The sequence below is a fragment of the Trachurus japonicus genome, chromosome 14 (assembly GCF_045865225.1).
Source record: "Trachurus japonicus isolate A0001 chromosome 14, Traja_1.0".
NCBI classification, from domain to species: Eukaryota; Metazoa; Chordata; class Actinopteri; order Carangiformes; family Carangidae; genus Trachurus; species Trachurus japonicus.
Window position 1 is genome coordinate 19,914,297 of NC_140920.1, and position 24,971 is coordinate 19,939,267.

General features: G+C 40.9%; 1 protein-coding gene across 2 annotated transcripts in view; it reads left to right on the forward strand.

The window, feature by feature from the left end:
• rabep1 (rabaptin, RAB GTPase binding effector protein 1) overlaps positions 1-21,975 on the forward strand; it is a 31,428-nt gene extending 9,453 nt beyond the window's left edge. The window contains exons 6-18 of one of the 2 annotated variants that reach the window (XM_085798266.1): positions 1,123-1,258; positions 1,483-1,661; positions 3,743-3,853; positions 5,467-5,928; positions 7,663-7,767; positions 7,904-8,020; positions 12,179-12,277; positions 13,835-13,975; positions 15,932-16,133; positions 18,804-18,859; positions 19,943-20,041; positions 20,514-20,630; positions 21,198-21,975. In XM_085798266.1, coding sequence (XP_085654392.1) covers positions 1,123-1,258; positions 1,483-1,661; positions 3,743-3,853; positions 5,467-5,928; positions 7,663-7,767; positions 7,904-8,020; positions 12,179-12,277; positions 13,835-13,975; positions 15,932-16,133; positions 18,804-18,859; positions 19,943-20,041; positions 20,514-20,630; positions 21,198-21,299 — 1,926 coding nt within the window. In that variant the 3' untranslated portion in view covers positions 21,300-21,975. The remainder of the gene's footprint in view (positions 1-1,122; positions 1,259-1,482; positions 1,662-3,742; positions 3,854-5,466; positions 5,929-7,662; positions 7,768-7,903; positions 8,021-12,178; positions 12,278-13,834; positions 13,976-15,931; positions 16,134-18,803; positions 18,860-19,942; positions 20,042-20,513; positions 20,631-21,197) is intronic. The other variant, XM_085798267.1, reaches the window with a different exon arrangement.
• The last annotated feature ends 2,996 nt before the right edge of the window (positions 21,976-24,971 follow it).

The window sequence follows — 24,971 nt, forward strand, 5'->3', positions numbered from 1 at the left end:
CTTCCTGCTACAAAAAAGCTCTGTCCTCCTAAAAGCTGTCGCCAGCTTGGTGCAAAATGAACAACACAGGAGAGGATTTACCTGCTGAAGTGTCAACAGTCGGAGGATCAAACCGTAGCTAAAAGAGGAATTAAAATCACCAACTTGCCTAATTCTTTTTGCTGGATGGACTTTCAGGCAAACCCAAATCAATGCTTTGCACCTTTATCACATTACATTCTGTGTTTATAACAGCAGATAGAATGAATAGGACTTTGATTGAAAAAGAGAAAGAAATAAAATTTCATCTTAGTTGTAATAACCTGAAATATCATTGGTTTTGTCTGGTATATCAGTAACAGCCTGTCCAACCTCATTGAGTCTGTCAGTTTTAATAATAACACTAATTGGAGAAGAGGAGGATGAAGTTTTTGGATGGTTTTAAAAAAACCCAGATGGTGCAAAAAATTAGCCAAAATTATTAGAAACTGCCAAAAACAATTTTTACCCTCTCAGTTGGATAAAAAGTATCTCAGCTGGACGGATAATCCCTCAGTCTGGCTACGCTGGATACAATTTGTCCTAATGTTCACAGATCACAGACATGGACTTGGTGCCGTCCCACAGGAGGACGCTGTCGGAGACATTTGGGGCCCTATTTTTTTTCCAAGTCCATTTTTGGGGGCATTTTATGACTTGACAGTGAAGCAGTGAGAAAGACTTGGGGAATGACATGCAGTAAAGATCGTCTCGATTGGAAGTCGAACCGGCAGTTTACTGCTATGGGGCACACTATGCCTTTATGGGATGTGCTCTACCCACTCAGCCACTAAGCACCTGACATTTTGGGTCTTTTATGCACACTCTCTGTACGCCAACTTGTCTGTAGAGGGAATTACCCAATGATCATAGTGTTGTGACATTAAAAACAAGTAAAGGGAGGTCCATTACTCCTTAGGCCACTTTGAGCCCCTGCAGCCTCTTGCACTTACTAGGTGGCGTCATTGAAGTGTGTAAGAGCTCAGGGCTCAGGGGGGGGCGGCAGTGGGAAGGTTAATGCCAGTTTTGTGTTTACAACTTGTTTCCCTACTCGCAGCTTTAAGAGGAAAGAAAAAACATCATCTCTGTGATCTTGTGTCGTAGGTCAAAGAGCTCAATCATGTTCTGGAGGCTGAGAAGTCGTGTCGTACGGACCTGGAGATGTATGTGGCTGTGTTGAACACCCAGAAGTCTGTCCTGCAGGAAGATGCTGAGAAGCTACGGAAAGAGCTGCATGATGGTACAGTGTTAGAGGATACAGGTTTTATACAGGTGGAGTTGTAGAGTCCAGTTTCTGAGGAACATGAACACATTTACTATTTGCTATATTTATTTGGTAAATCTTAATTGTTTTAACTTTGAGGTGTTTACATCACTAAAGGTACACAAAGTTGGCCACTTTAGATAATACACTGTGTACAGGCGGTGTAATAGTTTGGACCTTTGCTCTCTTTCTCACCTCAGTCTGTCACAAACTGGAGCTGGAGCGGCAGCAGCACAATCAGCTGAAACACACGTGGCAGAGAGCCAACGACCAGTTCCTGGAGTCCCAGCGTCTCCTGATGAGGGACATGCAGAGGATAGAGAGCGTGCTGTCGTCTGAACAGCTCCGCCAGGTGGAGGAGATGAAGAAGAAAGACCAGGTACGAACAGCCACATTAGTACAAGTCCTCAGTTCACTGTGTTTGTACTTTGATCATGTTTGGCTTCATTGCAGTTGACCGATATAATATCAAACACTCTTCAGTTCAACATGGCCAACAATTTTGTCCTATTTTGGTGACCTGTTGCACGGTGATGCAGTGAGCAAGGTGGGAGGTGAGACTGCACAGCACAGCACACAGCGTTTTCGCAGAGTATTAACTACAAGTGATCGTTTTTAACCCCCCTGTTGTCCTCCTGGGTCAAGGAAGGAAGGAAGGAAGGACAAAGGGAAAGATGGGAGGGAACAGATTGGGTTAATTGGGTCAAAAAGGAAGGAAGAAGTAAGGACAAAGGGAGGGAAGGAAGGAAGGAAGGAAGGAAGGAAGGAAGGGAAAAAGGATTGTGGAAAGAAGGAAGGAAAGAAAGACGGAGGGAGGGAACAGATTCGTTCAAGGAAGGGAGAAGAAGGAAGGAAGAAGGGAAAGAAGGCAGGGAATAGATCAGGTCAATTGGATCAAAAGAGGAAGAAAGTAAGGACAAAGGGATGGAAGGAAGGAAGGAAGGAAGGAAGGAATGAAGGAAGGGAATAAGGATTGTGGAAAGAAGGAAGGGAAAAAGGAAGGAAAGAAAGATGGAGGGAGGAAACGGATCAGGTCAATTGGATCAAAAGAGGAAGGAAGTAAGGACGAAGGGGAGAAAGGAAGGATGGAGGAAGGGGACAGATTGGGTCAATTTGACCCATAAGGACAACAGGAGGGTTGTGATCATCAGTGAGTAGATGTGGAACAAAAAGTGTATTTTTCCAGCTTTAATCATGTATCTCAATGTTTTTTGTTCACGTATCTCTTGATATTTGCCAAATTCATGTCCCAGTATTATATTTTTACATCTACATCAGTGCTTTTCTTTTCCTGTGAAATGATTTCAAACATTTGATGACTCATTCTGCACTCCAGGGTGTTCTCATTTCTGAGTCTAATTAAAATTGTTAATCGAATGGTTACATCCCTCCCCCAAACTATTAATCCTTCCAGTCACCGTTACAACCTCTGTGCTGGACCTATGAACTGTCTGTGAATAACCGTCAGCTCTGTTGTGTGGATGAGCCTGTGTCTCTCTCCTCTTATCACACAAGTGCCAACTTCGGCTCTATAATCAAACATATAGTCTCACTTCAAAAATGTTTTCAGCGTTTTCATCATCTCCCCCTGTTTCATCCCTGCCTCTTTCATCAATGAGGACTTCAGGGGGACGTGAAAATGATGGAGAGATGCCTTGTTTTTTTTATGGAAACACATAATCATCTGTTTCATGACACCTTTCATTCCAATAACATGTACTTTAATGAAAATTGTTCAGTGATGATTGGCGGCCCAAAAATTAAGGCATCACTAGTTGGTAATTTACATCCATGTTTTTCAACTGAAGCAATGGACAAGTGCTGGGAGGTAAAATTAACCCTCACTATTGGGGAAAAAAAGAAATCCACCAATCACAAGGACCAGCTGCTGTGTCTGATCTGGGTCCACCTCTCATCTGCTCATATTCGGCTACAGCAACAGAGACACAACGGACACGTGTCGGCAAAAAACAATGGAAAAAAAGAGCCAGAAATCACAAGACAAGGGAATTATGGTGGAGAAATATGTTTTGGAAAATGGTTCAGATCTCTACAGCTGGATAAACAGCTGACTGTTGTATGTGGCACAGATATGCAGGCATGAAAGGTTTTTATCACAATGATCACACAGCAAAAATCTGCAGCATTAGCAGCCAAACACATAATGCAGTTTATAAAAGTTAACACAATTTTGAGCATCAGTGTAGCTATCATGTTGATCTTTTGTGTGTTTTTAATATTTTTCTTGCTGTGTGTTCCATATTTTTAATGAAAGATGTGTGGGATGACTGAACCAAAACAAAGACCCTCCCCACAGTCGACCAGTTCAACAGTTATTGTATTGGATTGCATAAGATTTTACATGTCTTACTTCAAAAAGTGGCCTGGAAAAAATAATTATGTGAAGAAATAACTGGATGATTAAGCTTCTTTTTTTTGTTCTTTCTTTCTCCATCCAAGGAGGAGGATGAAAAAGAACGGCTGAGCCAAGTGAAGGAGCTGCATGAGGAGGATGGGGGAGACAACACAGAGCCTTTGGAGGATTTATTCCTGGGGCTGAGCGTCGAGGAGGTAAGAGCATCGTGTAATTCAATATGTCCCTCAGAGAGAATAGAGCAGGCTATTATCGCCTTGCATCATACTATATTCCCTTTGAGCGAAGTCATCTTCAAACGAGGAAACATGGCACCTTCACGTTTGTCCCAGTGTTTTTAAGTCCTAAACTGAGAACCAATGATCATTTTGAAATGTACAATTTTGTGACTTTCAATCATTCCTTTTTTAAATATTAAGATATTTAAATCCTTTGCCATTTTCTCTCCATCTCAAAGTAGCTGGGACTTTATTTTATTATACTTCTTGGTTGGAAACCGGAGAGTTTTTCCTTTTCTTTTTGCGATCAATTATTAATTACATAAAGAACTGGATATTACTGGAGGAACAAATGTCAACAAGATGTAGCAAGTCAAGTGTGTAAATATATCGAAAATAAACACTAGAAAGATATATACACACATACATAAAGTTGGAGAGGTTTTTGATATGAATTCAAGTCTTAATTTGTAAAAATGTAAGCATCCAGATATGATGTAAAAAGAGTGTGCTGGCATCCTGTTGTCTTCACCAAGACCTATTACACTTATTACTGTGTAAATGATCCCATCTTTTTATGACTTACAGTTACTTTAAACAGGCAGACACTGCACAGATTAAGCCCAGTGTTCCCCTTTGGTCCAGTTCGAGGGGGGTCACAGAGCCTGAGGAATTCACTTAATGATTGACGGTCTGGCTGCTGGACAATCAGTGATCGGTTGGGTTTCTGGCGTGTCAGAGATCTTGGCCGACTTTGAGCAGTTCCATGGTCCATGGCTGCTGTTTAAAGTGCTGTAACAAAATACAGTGAGCTGGTTTTAATATTGCAGTAATATTTTACACGTTGTGTCCTCCGTCAGTCTTGACTCTAGAAATAAAACTGCATTTTTTTGCCATTTTGCTGCAGGACACAGAGTCGGCATGTTCCAGCCATCTGTGCCTCCATACGTTTGTTTTCTTATATCACTTTGTAGGAGAGTTACACAGAGGGATGCTGAACTCTCTCTTTTTGTCAGCACACTGTCAGGACACTGTGCCTATTTGAATAGAAATGTATGTGATGGGTCAGTGTACAGAACATGTTTAATATCAGCATATTGTGATTAGTTAATTCAGAAGTACAGATAGATTATGCAAAAAAGCCTATCAAAGGAGCTTTTCTTATAAACAAACAAAAGTTATGATTTATGTTCAGTTTCATTCACCAAATCATATGCATATTTGGTATGATATATTGTGTGCAGATCCCTCCTCATGAAACATCTACAGTTTTCGTTTTTACCCATTGCTGAACAGCTTTCTCCCTCTCTGCTGTTCTTGCCACATTGCTGTGTTTCTTGGTGCGTTACCACCACCTGTAGATCAGTGGCTGTATGAAGAAAACGGGCTTCCAGCTCCATAGAGCTGCTAGGGATTAAAACATGCAGTTTAACTTGTAGAAGATTAATAAAACCACAGTGTCTGCTCAGCTTTTACAGAAAGCCTACTGGGTTTTTGCTCATCTCACTCTCAGCATGAATGAAATGTGAAACAGAAACAATAATGTCACGTCTCTTCCTCTCAGGATGTTATCTGCTCTTTCTCTCTTTCAGCCTCACGCCAACCACAGCGCCCACGGCTCCATGCACTCCTTAGACACGGACGTGGTGGCCGGGGGCCCCATGGACCCCTACAAAGACAACCTGCGGAGAGTGCAGTCGACAGACAGCCTCGGGTCCTCGCTGTCCGCCCAGCAGGGTCTCGGTGGTCAAAACCACAAGGCCAAGTCGGCCAGCAACCTGGACGAGTCGGACTTTGGGCCCTTGGTGGGCGCCGACTGCACGGGGACGGACAGTAGTTTCGGGGAATCCTCGTCCATCAGCTCGATCAAGCTGACGGCGAGCCACTTCCTGCTGACGAAAGACCAGGAGAAGGCCATCAAGGCCATGACGCCCGAGCAGGAGGAGACGGCGTCGCTGCTGTCCAGCATCTCCCACGCCCCCGACACCGCCTACCTGCCGCCGGCCGGCTACCGACTGGTCAGCGACAGCGAGTGGAACCTCCTGCAGCAAGAGGTGCATCCTCGATTTTTACTGTTTGACCTCCCTGCCAGGTCAAATGTAGCTCAGACCATTGAGTTGTTTTGCAGGATCCCTTTACATACACTGCTGCTAGAAAGTTTGTGAACCCTCCAAACAAACCCTGCTTGTGATTATGGCCAAATAATTCAATTTTGGACTCATCTGTCCAGAGAGTGGATGTCCAGGAGGCCTCTGGATTGTCTGGCAAAGTAACAGGGAACTTTGTCCTTCTTGGGAGCAGAGGCTTCCTTCTAGCAACTCTCCCATGAATGCCAAGTCCATTCATTTTTCCCTTGATTATTGACGCGTGTAGTTATCCCAGATGCTGCCAGAGAGGTCTGCTGCTCTCTGGAGTCGATGTGTGGGTCGGCCTTTACCTGATTTATTTTTCTTCTGGTGCGTCTTGGTGAAAGTTTTGATGGCAGTCCACTCCACTTCTGGGCAGAAGTGCGGTGATGCTGAGTGCCCTCTATGTGTAAATGACTTGTCTTACAGATCTTACAAAACCTTTCCTAAGGATGTCTCATTTGATTGGTCTGCTTAATTAATCACTGAGTCTATTACCCACTTGACTTAACCAGTGCATTTGGGGTTTACTTACTTGTGCACATACTCTGATTCCTTTTTTCTCTGCTGGCTACTCACACGGTTCCCTCAAAACAAGTACATGGAATTGATAAACATAAACCTGACATTTCATATATAAAAAACGGCGACAATAAAATTGGAAAATAATGGTAAAATAACAGAAAAAGTGGTGCTGAAGGTTTTTCAGTGATTTTAAGGTGATCAGTCTCCCCTGCTTCCTCAGCACGAACTAAATTGGATTTTAATAACAGACCTGTAGATGATTAATCATCATATGAGGTTTATTGTTCTCCAATGTTTGGATTCTCACTGTAATAATGGCAGAGCAACAATATTCCTTCAAGGTGCATTATCTTACAGAAGTATTGATCCTCTTGTTTTTCTGCATGCCCTCTCAGCGGTCTCCCTAACCCTTTACTGTTCTCAGCCCATTACTGCGGCGGTGGCAGGGGAGGGAAATCTATCACATGCAGCCATTTTCTGCACATTATTTGTAGATTGAGAAACGGGATCCTATTGTGAGATAAATCTCCAGCGCTTGATGCTTCACTCATTGATTTGTGTTTAAAAGGTCTGCGTGTCAGATTAAACCTCCTGGTAAATCGACTGCTTTTACAAACTCAATACCCTGCTGTGTTGATGTTATCTAAAAAATATTTTTTTTTAAACTGCCAATCTCGCTCTAAAATGAATAGCAAGAAAAATGTGCAAGTGAAAAGATGATCCAGGTCATTGCAAAACCAGATTCTTAAGTTTGGACTGTATCTTGTCTGTAGTGGAAGTAGCAATGAGGATTGGAAATGATGCCTTTGTGCCATTAAATGTCCCGAAATCCTGCAGGTATTTCTTCCAAGGAGACAAAACCAGGTTTTGGCAATAACTTCTAGGAAATGCTTACATGACAGTCCCTGGTATTTTAATCCCAGTACCAAAGGAATAATAATAATAAATATTTCATTTCATTCCTTTGTGATCTTTTTAAAAGTAAATTTAAAGTTAGAAAAACTGTATCATGTTAATTGACATGCAGTGACGCTGCTTTAGTTAGGTCTTTATGTGTGTTGAGAAGAAGTGTCATAAATCATAATATTTCACTATTTTAGGCATTAGCCAAATTTTTTCTCGCTTGTCTGTCACCAGGTGAAAAACGCTGGCAGGAAGCTTGGCCGTCGCTGCGACATGTGCTCCAACTATGAGAAGCAGCTGCAGGCGATCCAAGGACAAGAGGCCGAGACACGAGATCAGGTTTGTGCCTTTGCTGTTGTTACCATTTCTTTTTTTATTCATCGCAGGAATGTTTGTTAACATCAAACCATGGAAGTTTTTAGGAAGTTGGTACACACAGTTCATCGTAAAGATTCTTCCTTTCACGCTGTTCCAGGTGAAGAAACTGCAGGTGATGCTTCGTCAGGCCAACGACCAGCTGGAGAGGACGATGACCGAAAAACAGAATTTGGAGGATTCTGTCAAAGTGGGCAACGAGGAGACGGCTGCTAAGGTTTGAAAACACAGAATAATAGCTATAGAGGAAGGAATTGGTATATAGTCATTGTTAGGTTTAAAATCCATATTAATACAAGAACTGATGAAGACAGAGAAAAAAACCCCGATACTGTGAGCCTGTGTCTGATATAATCTACAGTAGGTGTCTGCAGTGTTGAACTGCAGTTGCTTTGGTTGCAGTGCTGTGGGGATGTACACAGGAAGTGCAATTGCCATGGGATCAGTAAGCTACAGTGTGAGCCACAACGTGATTGCCTGACTGATGTTGTTTTCACTTTGTGAGTCTGTGAGTGTGTTTTTCATTATGGCAGAAAGTGGTTTTGGAGATGCTCGTTGCTGCAGGAACTACCACATAGGGGGTTCAGTACTCTGACAGGTGTTTATTAGTTCCTGCTTGTTCATTATGCTGCTGTCTGCTGTGTCTTTTAAAAGTCTGTCTGCCTACGTTAGTGCACTGACTCAGTGGAAAGGACAAAGTGTCTACTGAGTTCAGTACTTTAGAAAAACAATATGTTGACAGTGCTGGCGTTGATGATATCCTGTCTGCAGGGAAATCGATGCACATTTGCATTTAGCTTAGGCTTAGACACTAGACAACTTTCTAATTTTAACCCAGACAACAGACAGGAGGCTGGTTTCAACCAGCTTTTGACATTTTAAACTTTTGACTGCACACACTAGACTGTTCAGTCAGGCTGCGAGGCCACACATCTGCCGTTTGTTGTAGCGATTGCACAGTGGAGATTCCCCCAGACACCAGATCTCACAGAAACTTGCCTGATCAAATGTGACTTTAGAAGAAAATCTTTTCCATGTTGGCCCGACTGTGGTTTGTCTTGCATGATGAGACATGGTGAAGTCACCGGTGTTGTTGCCATAATTCGGCCAGTTGCACTTCTTTCTCTGTTTTCCATTTAGTTCAGTCCACTGTTTGGGAACTTTAGGGAAATTAACAACTTCCTGTTGGTGATGCTTCCAGGTCTGCTCACTCTGATTGGCTGTTGGTGGTATTTCCATCAGAGGCAGTTTAATAAAGAATTGTGAATTTCAACGATTGGAGATCTAGGAAGCTATGACTCCATTCGGGATCAATGAAATAATCATACACAACACACTTTAGGACTATTTTGAAAATATACGTATATAATATATTATATATTTTCTATTTATTTCCAGGCCACACCCTCCCTGATAGTAGGGAGGATAATCAGAGTTCCAAAATTAGACTTCAATCATCCAGTGTGTATCCAGCCTGAGGTGCAGCTCTGCATCATGACCACTTCACTGTCTTTATGTTTCTACCCACCGCTGGTTTGGTATTTTGGTGCGCTGCTGCTGCAGCAGGGTGGCGTACTGAGAGGGAGTTAAACTGGTAATGGAGCAGTGCAAAGCAATTTGATGGTAACAAGATTCACAGTGTTTAGTGCATCTGACCATGCACCCACTTGAACCAGCTCAACAATGCGTCCTGCACAGAGCCTCCATTCTCTGTGCTATTTTTTTTTTTGTCAGTGCAGTTGGTGGAAATCTCCATCAGCCAACTCCAACTTCACACAAAAATCCTTTTTATGTTTGCTCTGCTCAGTTTCTCATTAACTCTTTAACCAGTTGGTGCATTTAATTCACACAATTTATGTTGTGTGATTCTCATTATGTAGGGCTTCGACTGGGAGTTAGTTACATAATATACGATATATCTACAGACAGTCTCCTTTGTTAATTGTTTGCTTAATTGTCTGAAATTAAAATAAAATGACAAATTCAAATTTGTCCAAAACACAAAGAAATTCAGTTTAGTATTGAAAATAAATTTGCTTGAGAAAGTTGCTTGTAAAATGGCTGAAATACCTGAGAGGTTGTGAAATGTGTCGCTGATTAATTTTCTGTCACTTGACTAACTGATTCAGCTCTTAAGTTATGGCGCTAAAGTGAAGATTTATGCTGCACGCCGACCCTCTCCATTCGCTGACGAGCTCCCTTTACAGCGTCTGAAAGCAGTGGGTTTGTGCTCCAGCTGCTGTCTCTACTTTCACTGATTCATTGCATTGTGAAAATGTTACTGCTCATACGAGACCCACTGGTTTAATCTTGAGCAACTAGACCCAAAATAATAGCAAACGTGTGTCTAGGTACAGAAATCCGACTTGGAGGGGGGGGGTTATAACTCAGGTCTCAGGGTAAAAAAGAAAGAAAAAGGGGTAATCCATAAATATCATTTTTTAACATTGTGTCTCACCATCTATTCCCATCGGTCCTGCCTACTTCCCCGACAACGGTAGGTTACCAGGGCAACAGCAGCGTGAATAATCCTCTTTCCAACAGATCTGAACTTTAACCTGAGACATCACATACATATTTTATTATTAGCTGTGCCGTGGGAGCCATGATGAGCAGAATCATGACGTCACTTCATCACCGTGCAGAGGTGGTTAACCCCTAACCCCAGTTTGACTAGTGATATTATTATAGCACAGCTGGATGCACAGCTGGGCCTGAGCTGACAGTTATTGGTGTGTCGTGTGGTTTCTTAAGTGGTTTGTCTGCTTCTTATTTTCTCAATTTAGATGATAAACAGGTGTTATAATTTCATATTCCGAGTTCAAAGTTCAGTTTAAAACCCAAAGATGTTTATCACAGAAGACAAAGAGATGTTAAAATCTCCATAATTCAGAAGCAGGAAACTGTTCATTCTTGGTATTTTCACTTGAAAAAAAATTGATTATCAAAATAGATGCATGCAAAATACATTCTGCAATAAGAGAATATTTTTCTCATACATGCCCCAGCTCAACACAGATGGAAGTGGGCTGCTTTGAAATAGGATGTGAGGAGACGATGTGATTTCCCCTCATTGTTGATAGTCCTCCTCACCAAACCACTACGGTAACTGTTAATGTGTGATAATGGATTCTCCTACGCCCCCACCCCTCAGGATGCACCACAGGCCTCTGATAAAGCAAAAAAGTGTGCTGCCGTACTTGAATGCACTTCCCGCTCTGCACCTTGAGTCGTGAGAGCAGATCCCAGTTTCTGCTTAGGCAGGACTTTTCTAGGTCTTGCATCTAAAATCCTGCACAGTGTGACACCGTGTAGAGGGAGGCAGCGTTCCCACCGGCAGCAGCAACAAATAAAATAATCCTTTGTCATGCTTTATGATCTGATGAGGACCTGCGGGGACGCTGCGGTGCACCTGAGAGGAATACGTCGGCTCCACAGTGTCACAACATGAGCTGAAGCTGTTGTTTCCTGCATTACATAGGTTGTCACGTTGAGGAGGGGGGGTGGCTTACCAAACATGTACAGTTTTCTTTTTTAAATATACAGTATGTTTATTGTTTTTCAGGTGAACAAAGAACACAGGACAAATAGATAATAGAAAAAAACCCTGCCCCCTTCTCCCCACCCTGAAAACTAACAAGTAAAAAAAAAAAAAACATGAACAGAATCAGCACAGCACAAGTAAAGAAATAACAGAAGCCACAGTCATGACAATAAAATAGACATACATATTCAAAAACTCAATTAGGTGTGCAGAGAGTGACATATTAGTCCTTTCCTTGAAACTGTTGCAGTACAGGGTCCCACATCTTCTCAAACATGTCTCCCCTGTCTTCATTATAAAGTCTCAGTCTCTGCAAGTGAAGCATATTTGCCATTTCTCTCAACCACAGATTGTACGTGGGTGCAATGTCCGACCTCCATGTCCAGAGCATTAATTTAAACATAACACTTTATCTATCATGTTTATGGTCATAAACAACAAGTGTGCAGAGAGTTAGTCCGTATCATCAGACCTACATGTGTCAGTGTCATAGGAATGTGCGCGTCAAGAGTCAAACAAAAGGGGGTTACAAGGTCTGGCAGGGACGAGTGGAGGTCTGAGGGGAGCTGGACGTGGACTTCGGTCCTCCAGGAGAACTTGGTCCAGGAGCTCCACTCCAGATGTGACCGGCTGCATACGTCTGTTACCTTTACCCCCACGTATAAGCAGGTTGGACAGCAGCTGTCACAGTTTGCCACAGTGTGTGCACAAACATGTGCTCGCTTTATGTAAATTGCAGTCCGTTGTATGTGTATGTATGTGTCTGAACAGCCGCCGCAGGGTCTCTCCTGTCTTGACGTTTTTTTTTTCCCCCTCTGTGTCGTGTTGCAGGTGTCTGGCCTCATGCAGAGGGTCCAGGAGTCAGAGACGCTGCTCGGCACACTACAACAAGCCTTCAGTGATGCTAAGAGGAACACACAGGAACAGATGGTGAGCAGCATATTCTGCCGTTAGCCTCGCGTAGCCTCTTCTCGACAGCTGTGTTTGGATCTCTAGTTCCCTCTAATGCTGCACAGCCTAATATCAAAAAGGATTTTAGTAGCACTGGCAAGAATGGAGTTCTTCAAATAAGCATATCAATTTTGTTTTGACAACAGACTCCAGCTCTGTTATCCGACGACATGCAGCCTGAAGTGCGGCTCAGGCATACTGCCTGGTAGTGTTTTGGTTCTGCTTTTCTTTGCCTCTACAGCAGTGCTATCACTGCTCCTCTCTTCTTGGCTCCAGAAGTTGTTACTGGTAAAACGTCAAGTTAAATATACCCAAAAGTTGCTCAACCGCCACAACAGAAATGCACAGATTTAAACTTTTAGACTTTTTTCAAAGTGTGCATGTTTCTATTGCATATTTAGGTATTTTCTATGATAATTCTTATTTTTTTATTGTTAATATTTGATCTTTTGATTGATATTGATATACTAAGCTAAAATATTCAGCTATCTGCAGTACTTGTTTCGTCTTTGTTTATAAAAAAGTCATATGTTGTAAATGAAATGGATTCTTTTTCTATTTCTGTAAATCACCATATTGTGAATTTGCAATATTTGAGACTGTTGCATTGTATTGAATTATATTGACAGGTGTTGCTAGTATTTTTGCCCATCTCGTTTATATCATTGAGGGAAGGCTAAATAACAGATGTCCTCCAAAATCAACATTAAGGTGAATCGACACTTTTTACGAGCAGTTTCATCCGGAGACTGAACATCATGATTTTGAACATGGAGGATTTTTTGCAGGACAGTTGTATTAGACTGCATTAGCTCGATTAACCTAATAAACTGACAGCTGAGTTCTTATATTAACTAAATACATTACTTTCGAGTAAGTTTCTGTTTGTTTACTAATTGAATATTTGCCTAATTTAATAATTAGACCTAGTTTAAATCGTCAACTTAAAAATCAGCTTTTAGGAGAGAAAATTGAAGTGTTGTGCAACATCACTGTTCCTCATTACCACAAATATGTGCTGACACAACTGAGCTCTTGGCGGCTTATAAGTTAAATATGTCCACAAGTTGCTCATCAGCCACGGCACAAATGTACAGTTCTGTGAATTGTACATTGCTGCAGCACATTGCTAATTACTTGGTCTTGCAGATAATTGAGGGAGTAGAACAGGAAGATGTGACACAGACGGTCCCAGTAATGAATGTGCAGCCCCAGACTCTATCAGCACATGCACCAGTGCGACTTTGCAGACAGCCTTGTCTGCCAGAGCAATGAGATATTCCTCTGGCTACATGTGGCTTTGATATAAAGAAGCATGAGTCTTCATGCTGTCATGAAATGAGTCACGTTGCTGCACCTAGAAAATTATTAGCTCCATGGGGAGAAATGGATGGAGTGTGGCTCGTGAGTCACTCTCCAACATGCTTGTTCCTCATGACGGGAGGTTAAAAAGGGAGGGGGAGGAGGGACCAACACGCGATGAGATGAAGTGATTCATTTTTAAAATAAATGTATTTATTTTCTCTTTCGTTTCAGGCGGTGCTCGTGAAGTCAAGGGAGCAGGTGGCGGATGAACTAAGTCGACTACAGAGAGACAACGAGAGCCTGCAGGGGAAACACAGGCTGCACGTGGAGCTACAGCAGCAAGAAGACTTCCTGATGCCCAACACTGTGCAAGTATGTCAGACCCGCGTCACCTCTTTTAACCTTTGCATTAAGGCTGGGCAATGAGCTTTAAAACTTTACTGCACATAATGATAATGATAATATAAACAATAATAATATCATCCCCTGATCTGCTGAGATTTAATTGGGTGGTGATGGGAAGCAATAATAGTACAGTAAGATAAGAAAATCAAGCCTGCGATCAAAATATGATAAAGTGCAGTAAGATCAGGATTTGCTTAGCCAAATGCAAATCTGATCACATGCCATGTATTCACCTCTGGTACACATAACACTCAAACATGAATAGAAATACTCTCTGTGAAGTAAATGCCATGCATTTAAGATTACATCATGCATTTATCTGTCTAAATAAATAAACAATGGATGTATTGTCTGGCGCATCCATTGGTTCTGAGTGTCTGACACTCTAGGGGACAAGTTGTACAGCAAACATTTATTCTTTTAAACGCTGCTAGGTTGTTTAATTGACTTTCATGTTTTCCTCAGTGTAAATTCTTGATGTACAAAGTACTGTAGATAGTTGCTAAAATTGGTAAAATGCATGTGGTGGATTAGACGTGCAAAGTGGCACATATTGATGCTCATGTAAAGTACAGGTCAACAAACTGTACTTGCAAATATAGCACTTAAGAAAATATACTTGTGCTGTTTACCCTGACCTTTAACAACCAGCCAGAAACATGGGTGACTCATATTTACTGTGATAGAGGTTAATATGACAAAAATAATTACAACTCAAGCTCCACTTACTTCCTCTTATGAATCTTTCGGCTGAAAATAAACAGTGGGAGTTGAGATTATTTTGTCACATGCATTGACCCTGAGGTCAAGCATGGACGTCCATGATCAAAACTACTTTAGTATAAGAGAGGTTCATTTTGGGAGATGCTTCTTCTGGGTGTCTGCATTTGTCTCTAAACGGCCTTTCTTCTCTGGGCAGGCACAGTCTGCTCTCCCATTTATAACCTGTCACAGCATGAGCAGTGGTCTCCCAATTCATGTCAAAAGGAGAGTGGGGAAACTGACACTAAATTATATAGAAAATAATCCCTGCAGTGTCATGGTCCGAAGCTAATTGCTCCAGTGGTAATGCCTCTGTGACTCCACCAGCTCATTTACAGTGATTAACGGCATCAGTGCCCATTCTGAGCTGCGTGACACGGTGAAAATCCTGTGGTTTTACAACTTTATACTGGCCGCTCTGCTCAGGAGGTTCCCACATCTCCTCCCACGCATTGTTAGTCATCGGCTCTCGCTGAAGTGCACTGCAGCAGAATGAAAAAGAAGTGGGAAGTGGGCCTGTGCTTGAGTGGAGGTTGAGCTAAATTTTATTACCTTTGTGGTGCAACATGCTGCACAGGTAACATTTATATCTGTATCAACACAGAATTTAAAAAATATATATATTTTGATGTGGAGAACAGGTGCAGTGTTGCCTCTCATTATCCATATTGCAGAAATATAGAAGAGATACCCATACAGTGAGGTCCGAAAGTCAACAACCACTTTTCCATTCTCACTATTTGATGGTGTAATATATAATAAGCAGGGATATAATGCTTAAATCATAAGCATTATATCCCACATAAAACCATAAATTACTATTTATTGTTTTTTTTATATCTTGGAAGCTTGTCTGTTTTTGGTTTGTTTTGTGTTTTCCTCCGTTCTATAAGCCCACGTGGACTGGGCACAAAAAGTGTGCATGACACTTAAATAAACAAAAGCAAATAAATCAATCAAACATATGTGTAACAAGCCTTTATTTTAGTTTCAGTAGTATCACCATACATATAGAAGTGTGTATCGTCAGCGTACAGTCAGTCGTTCACCAAATGTTTAAGTAAAGAAGGCCACAGCCCAGCCTGCAGACGGCTTCCATATTAATTGATGATGGTCCCCCACATTGATGTCGGTAATGTACACTGTTGGGTTCCTCCTCAGGAGCTCCAAGGCCTGGTGGTGCGGTTGCGTGAGGACATGGTGGCGTTGCGGACGTCTGCCGATCACATGGAGGAGAAGCTGAAAGCTGAGATTCTCTTCCTGAAGGAGCAGATCCAGGCGGAGCAGTGTCTGAAGGAAAACCTGGAGGACACGCTGCAGCTGGAGATCGAGGGCTGTAAGGAGGAGATAGGTGAGACTCCATGTGAACTGTCCAGTGTGGCCATTGACTAACCATCGATCAGCTGTGTGGTCAGTATCTAACCCAAGGGGTTTCCAACCTTTTCCAACTCGGGCCTGCTTGCAAATCTTAAAAAAATCTGTCGGCCCACATCCAAACCTGCAAACATGTGCAGGCCACATCATTTCCTCTCAGACCACTTTTTAATTCTCCAGATTCTGCCATGGATGTTTGAGAAAGCAAACAAGTATTTTGTGTAGACGTCCAGGCAGATACAACATAAAAATGTCTACCATTTGATTATCAAAGGCCTCATTAAAATAATAAACATTTTTGAGCATATTGATATTTTCACCGTAATTTTGTTTTTAAAATGTATTCATATTGTTTACCATTTACATATTTTCACCCAAATTGTTCTGATTGCAAATGATGTGTTGGCCGACAAACAGATTAGGAACCACTGACCTCACCCATCATTTTAGTAAATACTTGAGCAAACAAACTTTTCTCATGTGGGAAGGAACCCAGCAGACGTGTTCTTTATTTTTTTGACTTTTTTTTTTCATCCTGCTTTTGTTTCTTCTTTTGTTTTTCTTTCTCCATTGATCACTGCCATTCAGACATCCTCGAAGGTACGACAAAAGCTTTGAATGAACTCCCTTTCCCGCTTCTATGTGTGTGTGTTCATGGCATAGCTGTCAGACTAATAAAGTAGTGAGCCTACTGCGTACGTAGCGCTTTCCCTCACAACTGGAATGGCTAAAATGTGCATTAATAGATAACTCACCTCACCGTGTGTTGTGCCACACCACAGATCAGTTCTCACTTGTTTCACTTTGAGTTAAGAGACTATGGAGGATCCTGTCATCCAGGTCATGGTTATCTGAGAGGCGATTAATTGAGCAAAGCTGGACTTGGATAATTTGAAGATGTTTGACCTGTTGCTTACACTGAAGTACAACCCTGTTTCCAAAAAAGCTGAGAAGTTGTATGAAACGTAAAATACGATAAACAAGACCCCAACTATTGAAGCAGCTAAAATCATACAACAAGCAAGAGTGGGAAAACATCTGACTTTCTGAATTACAGCAATCGTTCTCCGCAGTTCCCAGATGCTGACAAAAGACGAAGTGATGCAACAGAGCGGTAAACATGACCTTGTCCAAACTTTTTTGAAACTTGTGGCTAGTATCAACTTCAAAATGGGCGGTCAGCATTTCATATTTATGCTTGTGCTATTTTCGATGAAATGTTTTGCAGATCATCACACTTTGCTTCTATGAATGTTTTAAGCAGCACTCCAGCTTTTTTGGAAACAGCAGGTTGTGTTTGTGGCCATGTGGATCGTATCATTTTGTCTCGACAGAGTGGTTAGCTTAGAAAAATAGAAAGGACTTCTGAGAACTTAAACCTTACAAATGTCTAACTGGTTACTAAAAGACTGTACTCACCTGTTTGCTGACTGGTCAGCTTCTCCAGTATGAGACAGACTTGGGCTACGTCCACACTACTACATTTTAATTTCCAAACGCATCTCTATTGCTACGTTTACACTTCCTGTCCACACACGACACTGGTGTTTTCAAGCACCAAAAACAGCTTTGGAGACTACAAGGTAGACATCTGTGGACCTTATTGGTTTTGCTAGCATCTGTCCAGCAGTTAAAAATCAGCATTTTAACTCTGCAGCTCTCAGCTGTTTCTTGTTCATGATATTTTTTGCAACTAATCAACTCCGGAGTCGACAATCTGCCTCCTGTTTTCACCGGTTTGTGCATGCACAGTGTACATGATATTGTTTCTGATACTCAGCTAGCTCATCTCATCATTTTGGTTAATGAAAACGTAGCAGGGTGGACGTAGCCGTGTTGTCCAGTTTGTCTGTTTTTACATAACAGTTTTGTCTGGTGTAACACTAACGTGACTTTTAAACTATGGCTACAGTTGTTGATTACTGTTGATGAATGGGGGATTTATTCATTTAGATCCCCATTAACCACCACCAAGGTAGCAGCTACTTTTCCTGGGGTCAAAATCTAATAACTTTGTTATATTTGATCTGTGAAATCTTTATCTGCCCAAAAAATAGTGAATATGCCAAACACATGTTCGGAGGCATGTTTAGACCAACCATATGCTCTGAAACATACAATAACAAAATGAAATTTAAAATAACAAATATGGAGACATTTTAGAAACTTGAGGTTTAGATAAACAGCTGTAACAGACAATAGGTCAAGTAACAAAACTACCAATTAATTTCTCGTTATAAACTACCAGGTAAACCAACATTGAATTTCGAAGGATTTTCCTTCCTGAAAAAGCAGTGTTACAACGAAAGGTGTAGCTTGTTTGTATGACTCTGCTTGCTACCAGTTCTCTTGTGTAATGTTGGATTGTTTCGTGGTTGCCAGTCTCATCTTAAAGTTCAACAACACTGGTTTGAAAACCGTCAGTCTGTTAGTTTTTAGAGTTTGTCGTTTAGACCTCTTACTGTCTCTCTCACACAAACCAAACACTCACAGCATCTCAAAAGCAGCTTTGCCTTCACTGAAGGTGCGGCTTTGTTGCATTATTCATAAATTGTCAAATAATTTTCAAGGTAGCACATTATCATTCCAGTGGGAATACGTGGGCTTTGAGATTCAGATGAGCACCGTGTGATCCTTTAATGATGTCTCCTTCCCACAGCTTCCTTCTCCAGTTTGAAGACGGAGCTGGAGCGAATAAAAGCTGAGAAGGAACAGGTACTTCCTCTTTGATATCATGCAGCATTACACCACAGTGAGGAATGGGGATTCAGATAGAGTGCTTTAAGACATGTATAAGATTATACTTACGTTACCAATGTACTCCTGCCTGTTGGTATACAATCATCTGTTGCCCCCATCAAGTCCTTGCTTCTTATCCAGAGTTTTAAAGCTCCACAAAGTAAAGTCAAATTATAACATGTGATGCCAAAGAGCTGCTCATAGTGATAAACTCAACTCTGCAGTTCCCCTGAGCTCCACTGAGCTTGTTAGCCTTGTTGACATTTTAAAGCCTGAACTTTGTTTCCAGCAGATAAAACCACTGGAAACTACCAACTGTGTCCAAACCCCCTCTTTTCATTCAGACGCTCACATTTCCCTGTATAATACACATTCAGTAGTTTACTCTTGTCTTAACTCATTGAGTGCCAGCCCTTTTATAAAATGGTCAGTGCCTGGTGCCAGTGTTTCGGGGCATTTTGAGTTATATTTCAAGACCCACAGAATATTTTGTACTATGACTCTGAAAACACCAAATAGCTCAAAGGAAAGCTGAGACTCTCTATTTAATTGAGGAGAAAACCATTTGTTTGTACTTTGTTCCATTCTTGATTTATCTTAAGTTGAATAGAGCCTGGTTGCACCAAAAAGACCACTTTTTTTCTAGAAAGCTGAGAAAAATGCATTTTTGTGAAAGAGAGTCTCTCAAGAAAAACATTGATTTATCCGTTTTAATTTTGGCTTCAAAAACATGCAAGACATCTGAAAATTTCATTTCACATATTTTTTCATTGTACAAAAAACAAAAAACAACTAAAATACAACAAATAGGAGTCCTACTCTGCAGAGTGATGCAAGATTGTTTGTTGAAAGGCTTTAATTCTGGAAATCTGTATCTATTGTTTTGATACTGTACCACCACTCATCTCTCAACAAAGTTAGAAACCTTCATGCACACCAAGGCTTTAAAAGCATTATGCAGACCGGTTCACCTTAGCACTGTCCTCTCTCCTGTAAAATTTAATGGTGTGTAATACTCGTAGTGTCTTTGTGTACTGATGTGTCACTTTGTTTGTGTAGCTGGAGAGCAGCCTCGCTGAGCGGACTGTGACACTGGAGAGCGTCCAGGGCCTGAGGACCAGCCTGGAGAGGCAGCTCAAAGAGCTCGCCACTGCAAAGGTCAGCGTGTGACACAGTCTCTGCATGGTGTGCCAACACATTACTTTACTGTGGCCAGTCATGTCTGAACCGAGCAGATACTATCGCAGGCTGTTTTACATCAGTCAAGAGGGAAGGATGTTGTCGTCTGTACCAACCAACGAATCACAGAGAGGAGCTGATGTCTGATCATCACTCCCTCTGTTGCATGGTTGCGTCCTGAACCCGTTTACTCATTAAACTGGCTCCTGGGCTTAATTGTTAAAGACATCCTGGTCTTGAAAAGCTAAGCCCAGGAGCCAGTTTAATGAGTAATAAGTAATTTAATAAAATGTGGCACTAAACCATCAATTCGATAGTGCAGCCTTTGCCCTTCAGTGTTAACCAGCAAAAGTGTTTCAGTTAGATATTTATTTGTGTTCTTTAAAGCTTGTATTGCAATTTACGGGCTCGATTGGACTTTTCTAAACAAATTTTCGTGTGTGTGCTGCAGAGTGCACTAGAGAGTCAGGTCCTTGACGAAAGAGGCAAAGCTCAGCGGCTGCAAACGGAGCTGGACGTCAGTGAACAGGTCCAGAAGGACTTTGTCAAACTTTCTCAGACTCTTCAGGTAAGAAACAGTCAAGTGTCAAAGTCCTGTGTCATCTTAATGTATCAAACCCAACCTGCTGTGTTCATGGGTGAACAGAAGCTTTGATGAACAGAAAACAGTCAAACATTTGTCTTGTGCTCGTTTAGTTTAAATGGAATGAGTTCTATTATTTGTTGTTATCAGATACCACTTTGATTATCAAGTAATTGTTAAAGCATTGTAGAAACGCTGCATAAATGTAACAGATTTTTTAATAATTTCAACAATTTAAACAACGAGTTAAACATTAATGACTGTGATGACATATTCCAAATAGACTTAATAGTGTGTGTTGTATATTTTGCTTTAATACCAATTTATAAAAACAGCTGCAAATTTTTTTTTAGAAATTCTCCTGTAATAATTATGAGATAAAGAAAACTTAAATTTACTTAAGGGAAAAACAACCGCAAACTTCAGAACAAGCATGAGGATTAAGCAAAGTAAAATATGTGTGGAATATGGTGTTTAATTGAAGGAAATTGATATGAACGAGATATTAAGCTGAATATCTTTTCTAACAGTATCATGTGGCTCCGTCCTCAGGTACAGTTGGAGCGAATACGACAGGCGGACTCCTTGGATCGAATCAGAGTGATCCTCAACGACACCAACTTGACTGACATCAACCAACTTCCAGAGACATGATGCCACCCAATGAAAACTGCCTTCAGTTTCATTCCCCCCTTTCTCTTTCACTGGCCCAATAACATTATTGATCTGACCCCGCCCTCCCCCGTCCTCCTACTACCTTAACCACCGTGGAAGAGCTCGGAAGGACATGGACAAGGACGGTCACGGCGCAAGGAGCTAGTGTCCTCTTGTGTACATTATAAGTCATTGAACACACCACGGATAGAGTAATGAAGAAGAACACTACTAAAAAAATGTAAATAACTAAATGTGTGACTGTGGACGGAGGCAGTGGAAGTCCATCTGTGTGTGGGTCTGTCTGTGTCTCGTTTCTACTGTAGATATGACTGTCTGTATTAGCTCAACCAAAAAGGTTTGTCATCCTCTGAAGCACTTTCCATCTGCGACTTCTCTTCTCCAGGTAAATAGAAAAACAAACGGATGCATAATGTTTCTCCCTCTGTTCTCAAAGCGGTTGATAATCGCTTCCTTGTTCCACTGACCCTGTGTTTCTAGTTTTTTTTTGTTTTGTTTTCCTTCCATTTCTGGCTGTGTTTTTTTTTTCTGTCGCATTTTCCACCTTGTTCTGGTCACTTCACCCTGTTGAACCTACGATTTAAGACACAATGAAGGATGGAAAATCATGCACGTAACTTAACTGGTTTAAAAAAAGAAAAAGGAACATAACACAACAAGCAATACTCTCCTCTTCTCTTGCTTTGGATTTTGCTCTAAACATGTGACAGAAGCTGCAGAAATACAGTGGAGAAACTTTAATCGTGTTCAAATTGTGGGTTTTACTTGTCGGGCGTCAAGAAACACTAGTTGAAACCCAGCTGATGTAAGAAAAGATTGAAGGATAATTGCTGCATCGACATTAAGGTGTAAATAGAAAATAGTAGATTTTAATACAAACACTCGGCTCCTTTTAACGATCGGCTTTTTGAATTGACTTTTTCTTAATGAAATTCAGAAGCTCTTAAATCATATTGGTCGGCTTTTAATTAACTATAATGGAAGAGCACACCATCACCCAGTACTGGCACAAGGGAGGTCAGAGGTCAGTGAGGGGTACAACAGAGAGAAGTCTTAGCCTGTTTAACTGGGAAGTGGCAACTGAAGCAGAACTGATTTCTCTGACCATCTGAGAGCCACAAAGTCATTCACTCCTCACTTTTTGTCAAAGAACCTAAAAGTGTTGTGGTCAGCGAGTTATTATACAAACAGACCACAAATGATCTATCTGATCTGTGGAGCTGAAAACACAGGAACAGCTAAATGATTTGTGGAAGACGAACTCCCCACTCCCCTTATGATTAAAGATGGTATTTTTGTGTAAAGAACTGACTCTGAGTGCCACTCTAATGGAGGCATTATCTCCAAATTAAAACTGTCACCTCCCTGTGAAGAGCAGATTTTTACTCACTAGTTGAGAGATTCAGACATCATCAGACAGGGCGTCGTACAAACTGGTTCTTATGGAGCATAATCCAGTGTTTTAGGACGGTTAATGTTCCACACAGGCCTCAGTTTGCTTTGGACTAATTTGGCTGCACGACTTCATCCTGCATGCCTACTGCTTTCACTTTGCCGGCCAGAAATGGGCCAAAGGTGAGCCCGAATTGGGCCAGAGATGAGCCAGAAGTGAGCCAGAATGATTGCCGTACCTTTTCGGAAAGTTACACAAATTGTTGGATGCAGATATAGAAGGAGTTTCAGACTCTGTGATGAGCTGAATACGGTTTTGTTTGGCTAATACTAAAAGTTTACAATTGTGCTGTCCCATTCCTTTTTTTTTTGTTAAACTAATCCATATTTAATTTGGGCAGTTGAAGACTAGGATCTAAACCACAGGAGACAGCAGGAATACACAGCAGCGACACTGGGATGTTTTTGGCGCATCATTTTTTTTATTGAATAGATAAATGCCAGAATATTAATAGAAATCAGAAATCAGAGTGTGTGGCTTCATGTTCTATGTCTGGGTTTATTACATATTCAACCAGTTTAGACAACCACAACTCGAGGTGGTTCAACCCGCATTTGTAAAGTTTCCACCGTAGATGCTAGAAATCGAGGAGTTCCACTAAATGAGCACAGACAAATATGATTTAAAATATTCACAGTTAGAAAAAAACACAAACTACTGAGTGAGAAATTAGCCAGAAATGGCAAAACAATAGCTCCAACTGTTGTGAAACTTTCCACTTTGCTTTCTAACATGCAGACAGAGGAAAATTTATGATTTTTTTGAGAAGCGCAATTAGCTGTTTCAGCGTTTCCAAAATGTTCTAAACATGTGAACCACTTCCAGAGCATCGTGTGCTCTGAATAATGACGGTGACTCAGTTCAGGGCTTGTTTGAGACTATTGGCCACACCAGGCTGCAAACATAGTTTTAATGGAAAATATGAGTCTGGATACATTTTCTCCTGTTGGAAAGAAAAAAAAATCCTCAAGTGGAGGGAGGGATTGTCTTTGCATTGCAATTAAAAACAATATACAACATTATATATATATATTTACTGCACATGCATACAGCAGCAATGTATGTTTTAAGGACATGTTGATCACTGTTTTTGTTTTTTGCATGTATTACATTTCGTTATGTTGTATATGTCAATACTGTAGATATCTTGAGTTGATATTTATGATAGTTTCATGCAATGTGTTATGAGATAGTGTGGATGTGTGGGCAAGCCAGCCTGAGTTGCACTGACAGAAAACTGTATGTCTTTTTTGGCTTGTGGTGATTGTGTTTGGCCACGGACTGAGAACTAGTGGGAACTCAATTTTACAGTGTGAATCCTGGAGGTTTTATTTTCTTGGATGGCCTTAAACCGCATCGGCTTGGTGTGTTGTTGTTTTTTTTTTTAATTTGCTGACATTATCGTCCCTTTAATTGAACGTCTGGTCCGTCATGGTAACAGAATTTGGGGCTTATCCTCTCTGAAGATTCTCGCCGGTCACCATGCCATTGCTTAAGAGTCAATTTATTTTTACTGAATAATTCCTAACATTGCTAGATTGTTGATTTCAAAAGGTATGATTCCCTAAAAATGATAGAAGATAGAGATGAATGTCTGAAAGCTCACACTGTGTACTACTTTGGGTTTTAAGCATAAATATGGATTCACTACAAAAAATAAAGCACATTCAAAGCCCAGATTTCTTTCTAACTAACTAGATATGAAGTTTTTTGTAATTTTTCTAAACACGTGTTTACTGGAAAAAAAACAACTGTCTCACCACAGTCTTTTTAGCATCTACACATCAAAGTACACAACCTTGAAATAATTTATGAAGCTGTAATAGTTGTTGCCTCAATATGCATTGACAATAAATTACTTTAAAAAAGTCGTTTCTGATAAATTGATATTAAAATTTCAACTCAAGTGTGACATTTCATCCTGCAATATGGGTTGCATTAAAAAAAAGAAATTAGGTTTAAGTACTATACTTTTAATTAATATTTTTGTTGTAATTGATACTGACTGTGCACAGTTTGAGCTTTCAGCAGCTTGTATCTTTTCATGTTACTGTTATGAACCAAAGCGTTGTGTGTTTTTCATTCGATCTACACCAGGACTAAACTGATGTTTTCATGTGCAATCAGTGATCTTTACAAGAAATTACAACATCCAGTTAAAATTACATATACTTAATATCCATCCAGTCTAAAGGAAT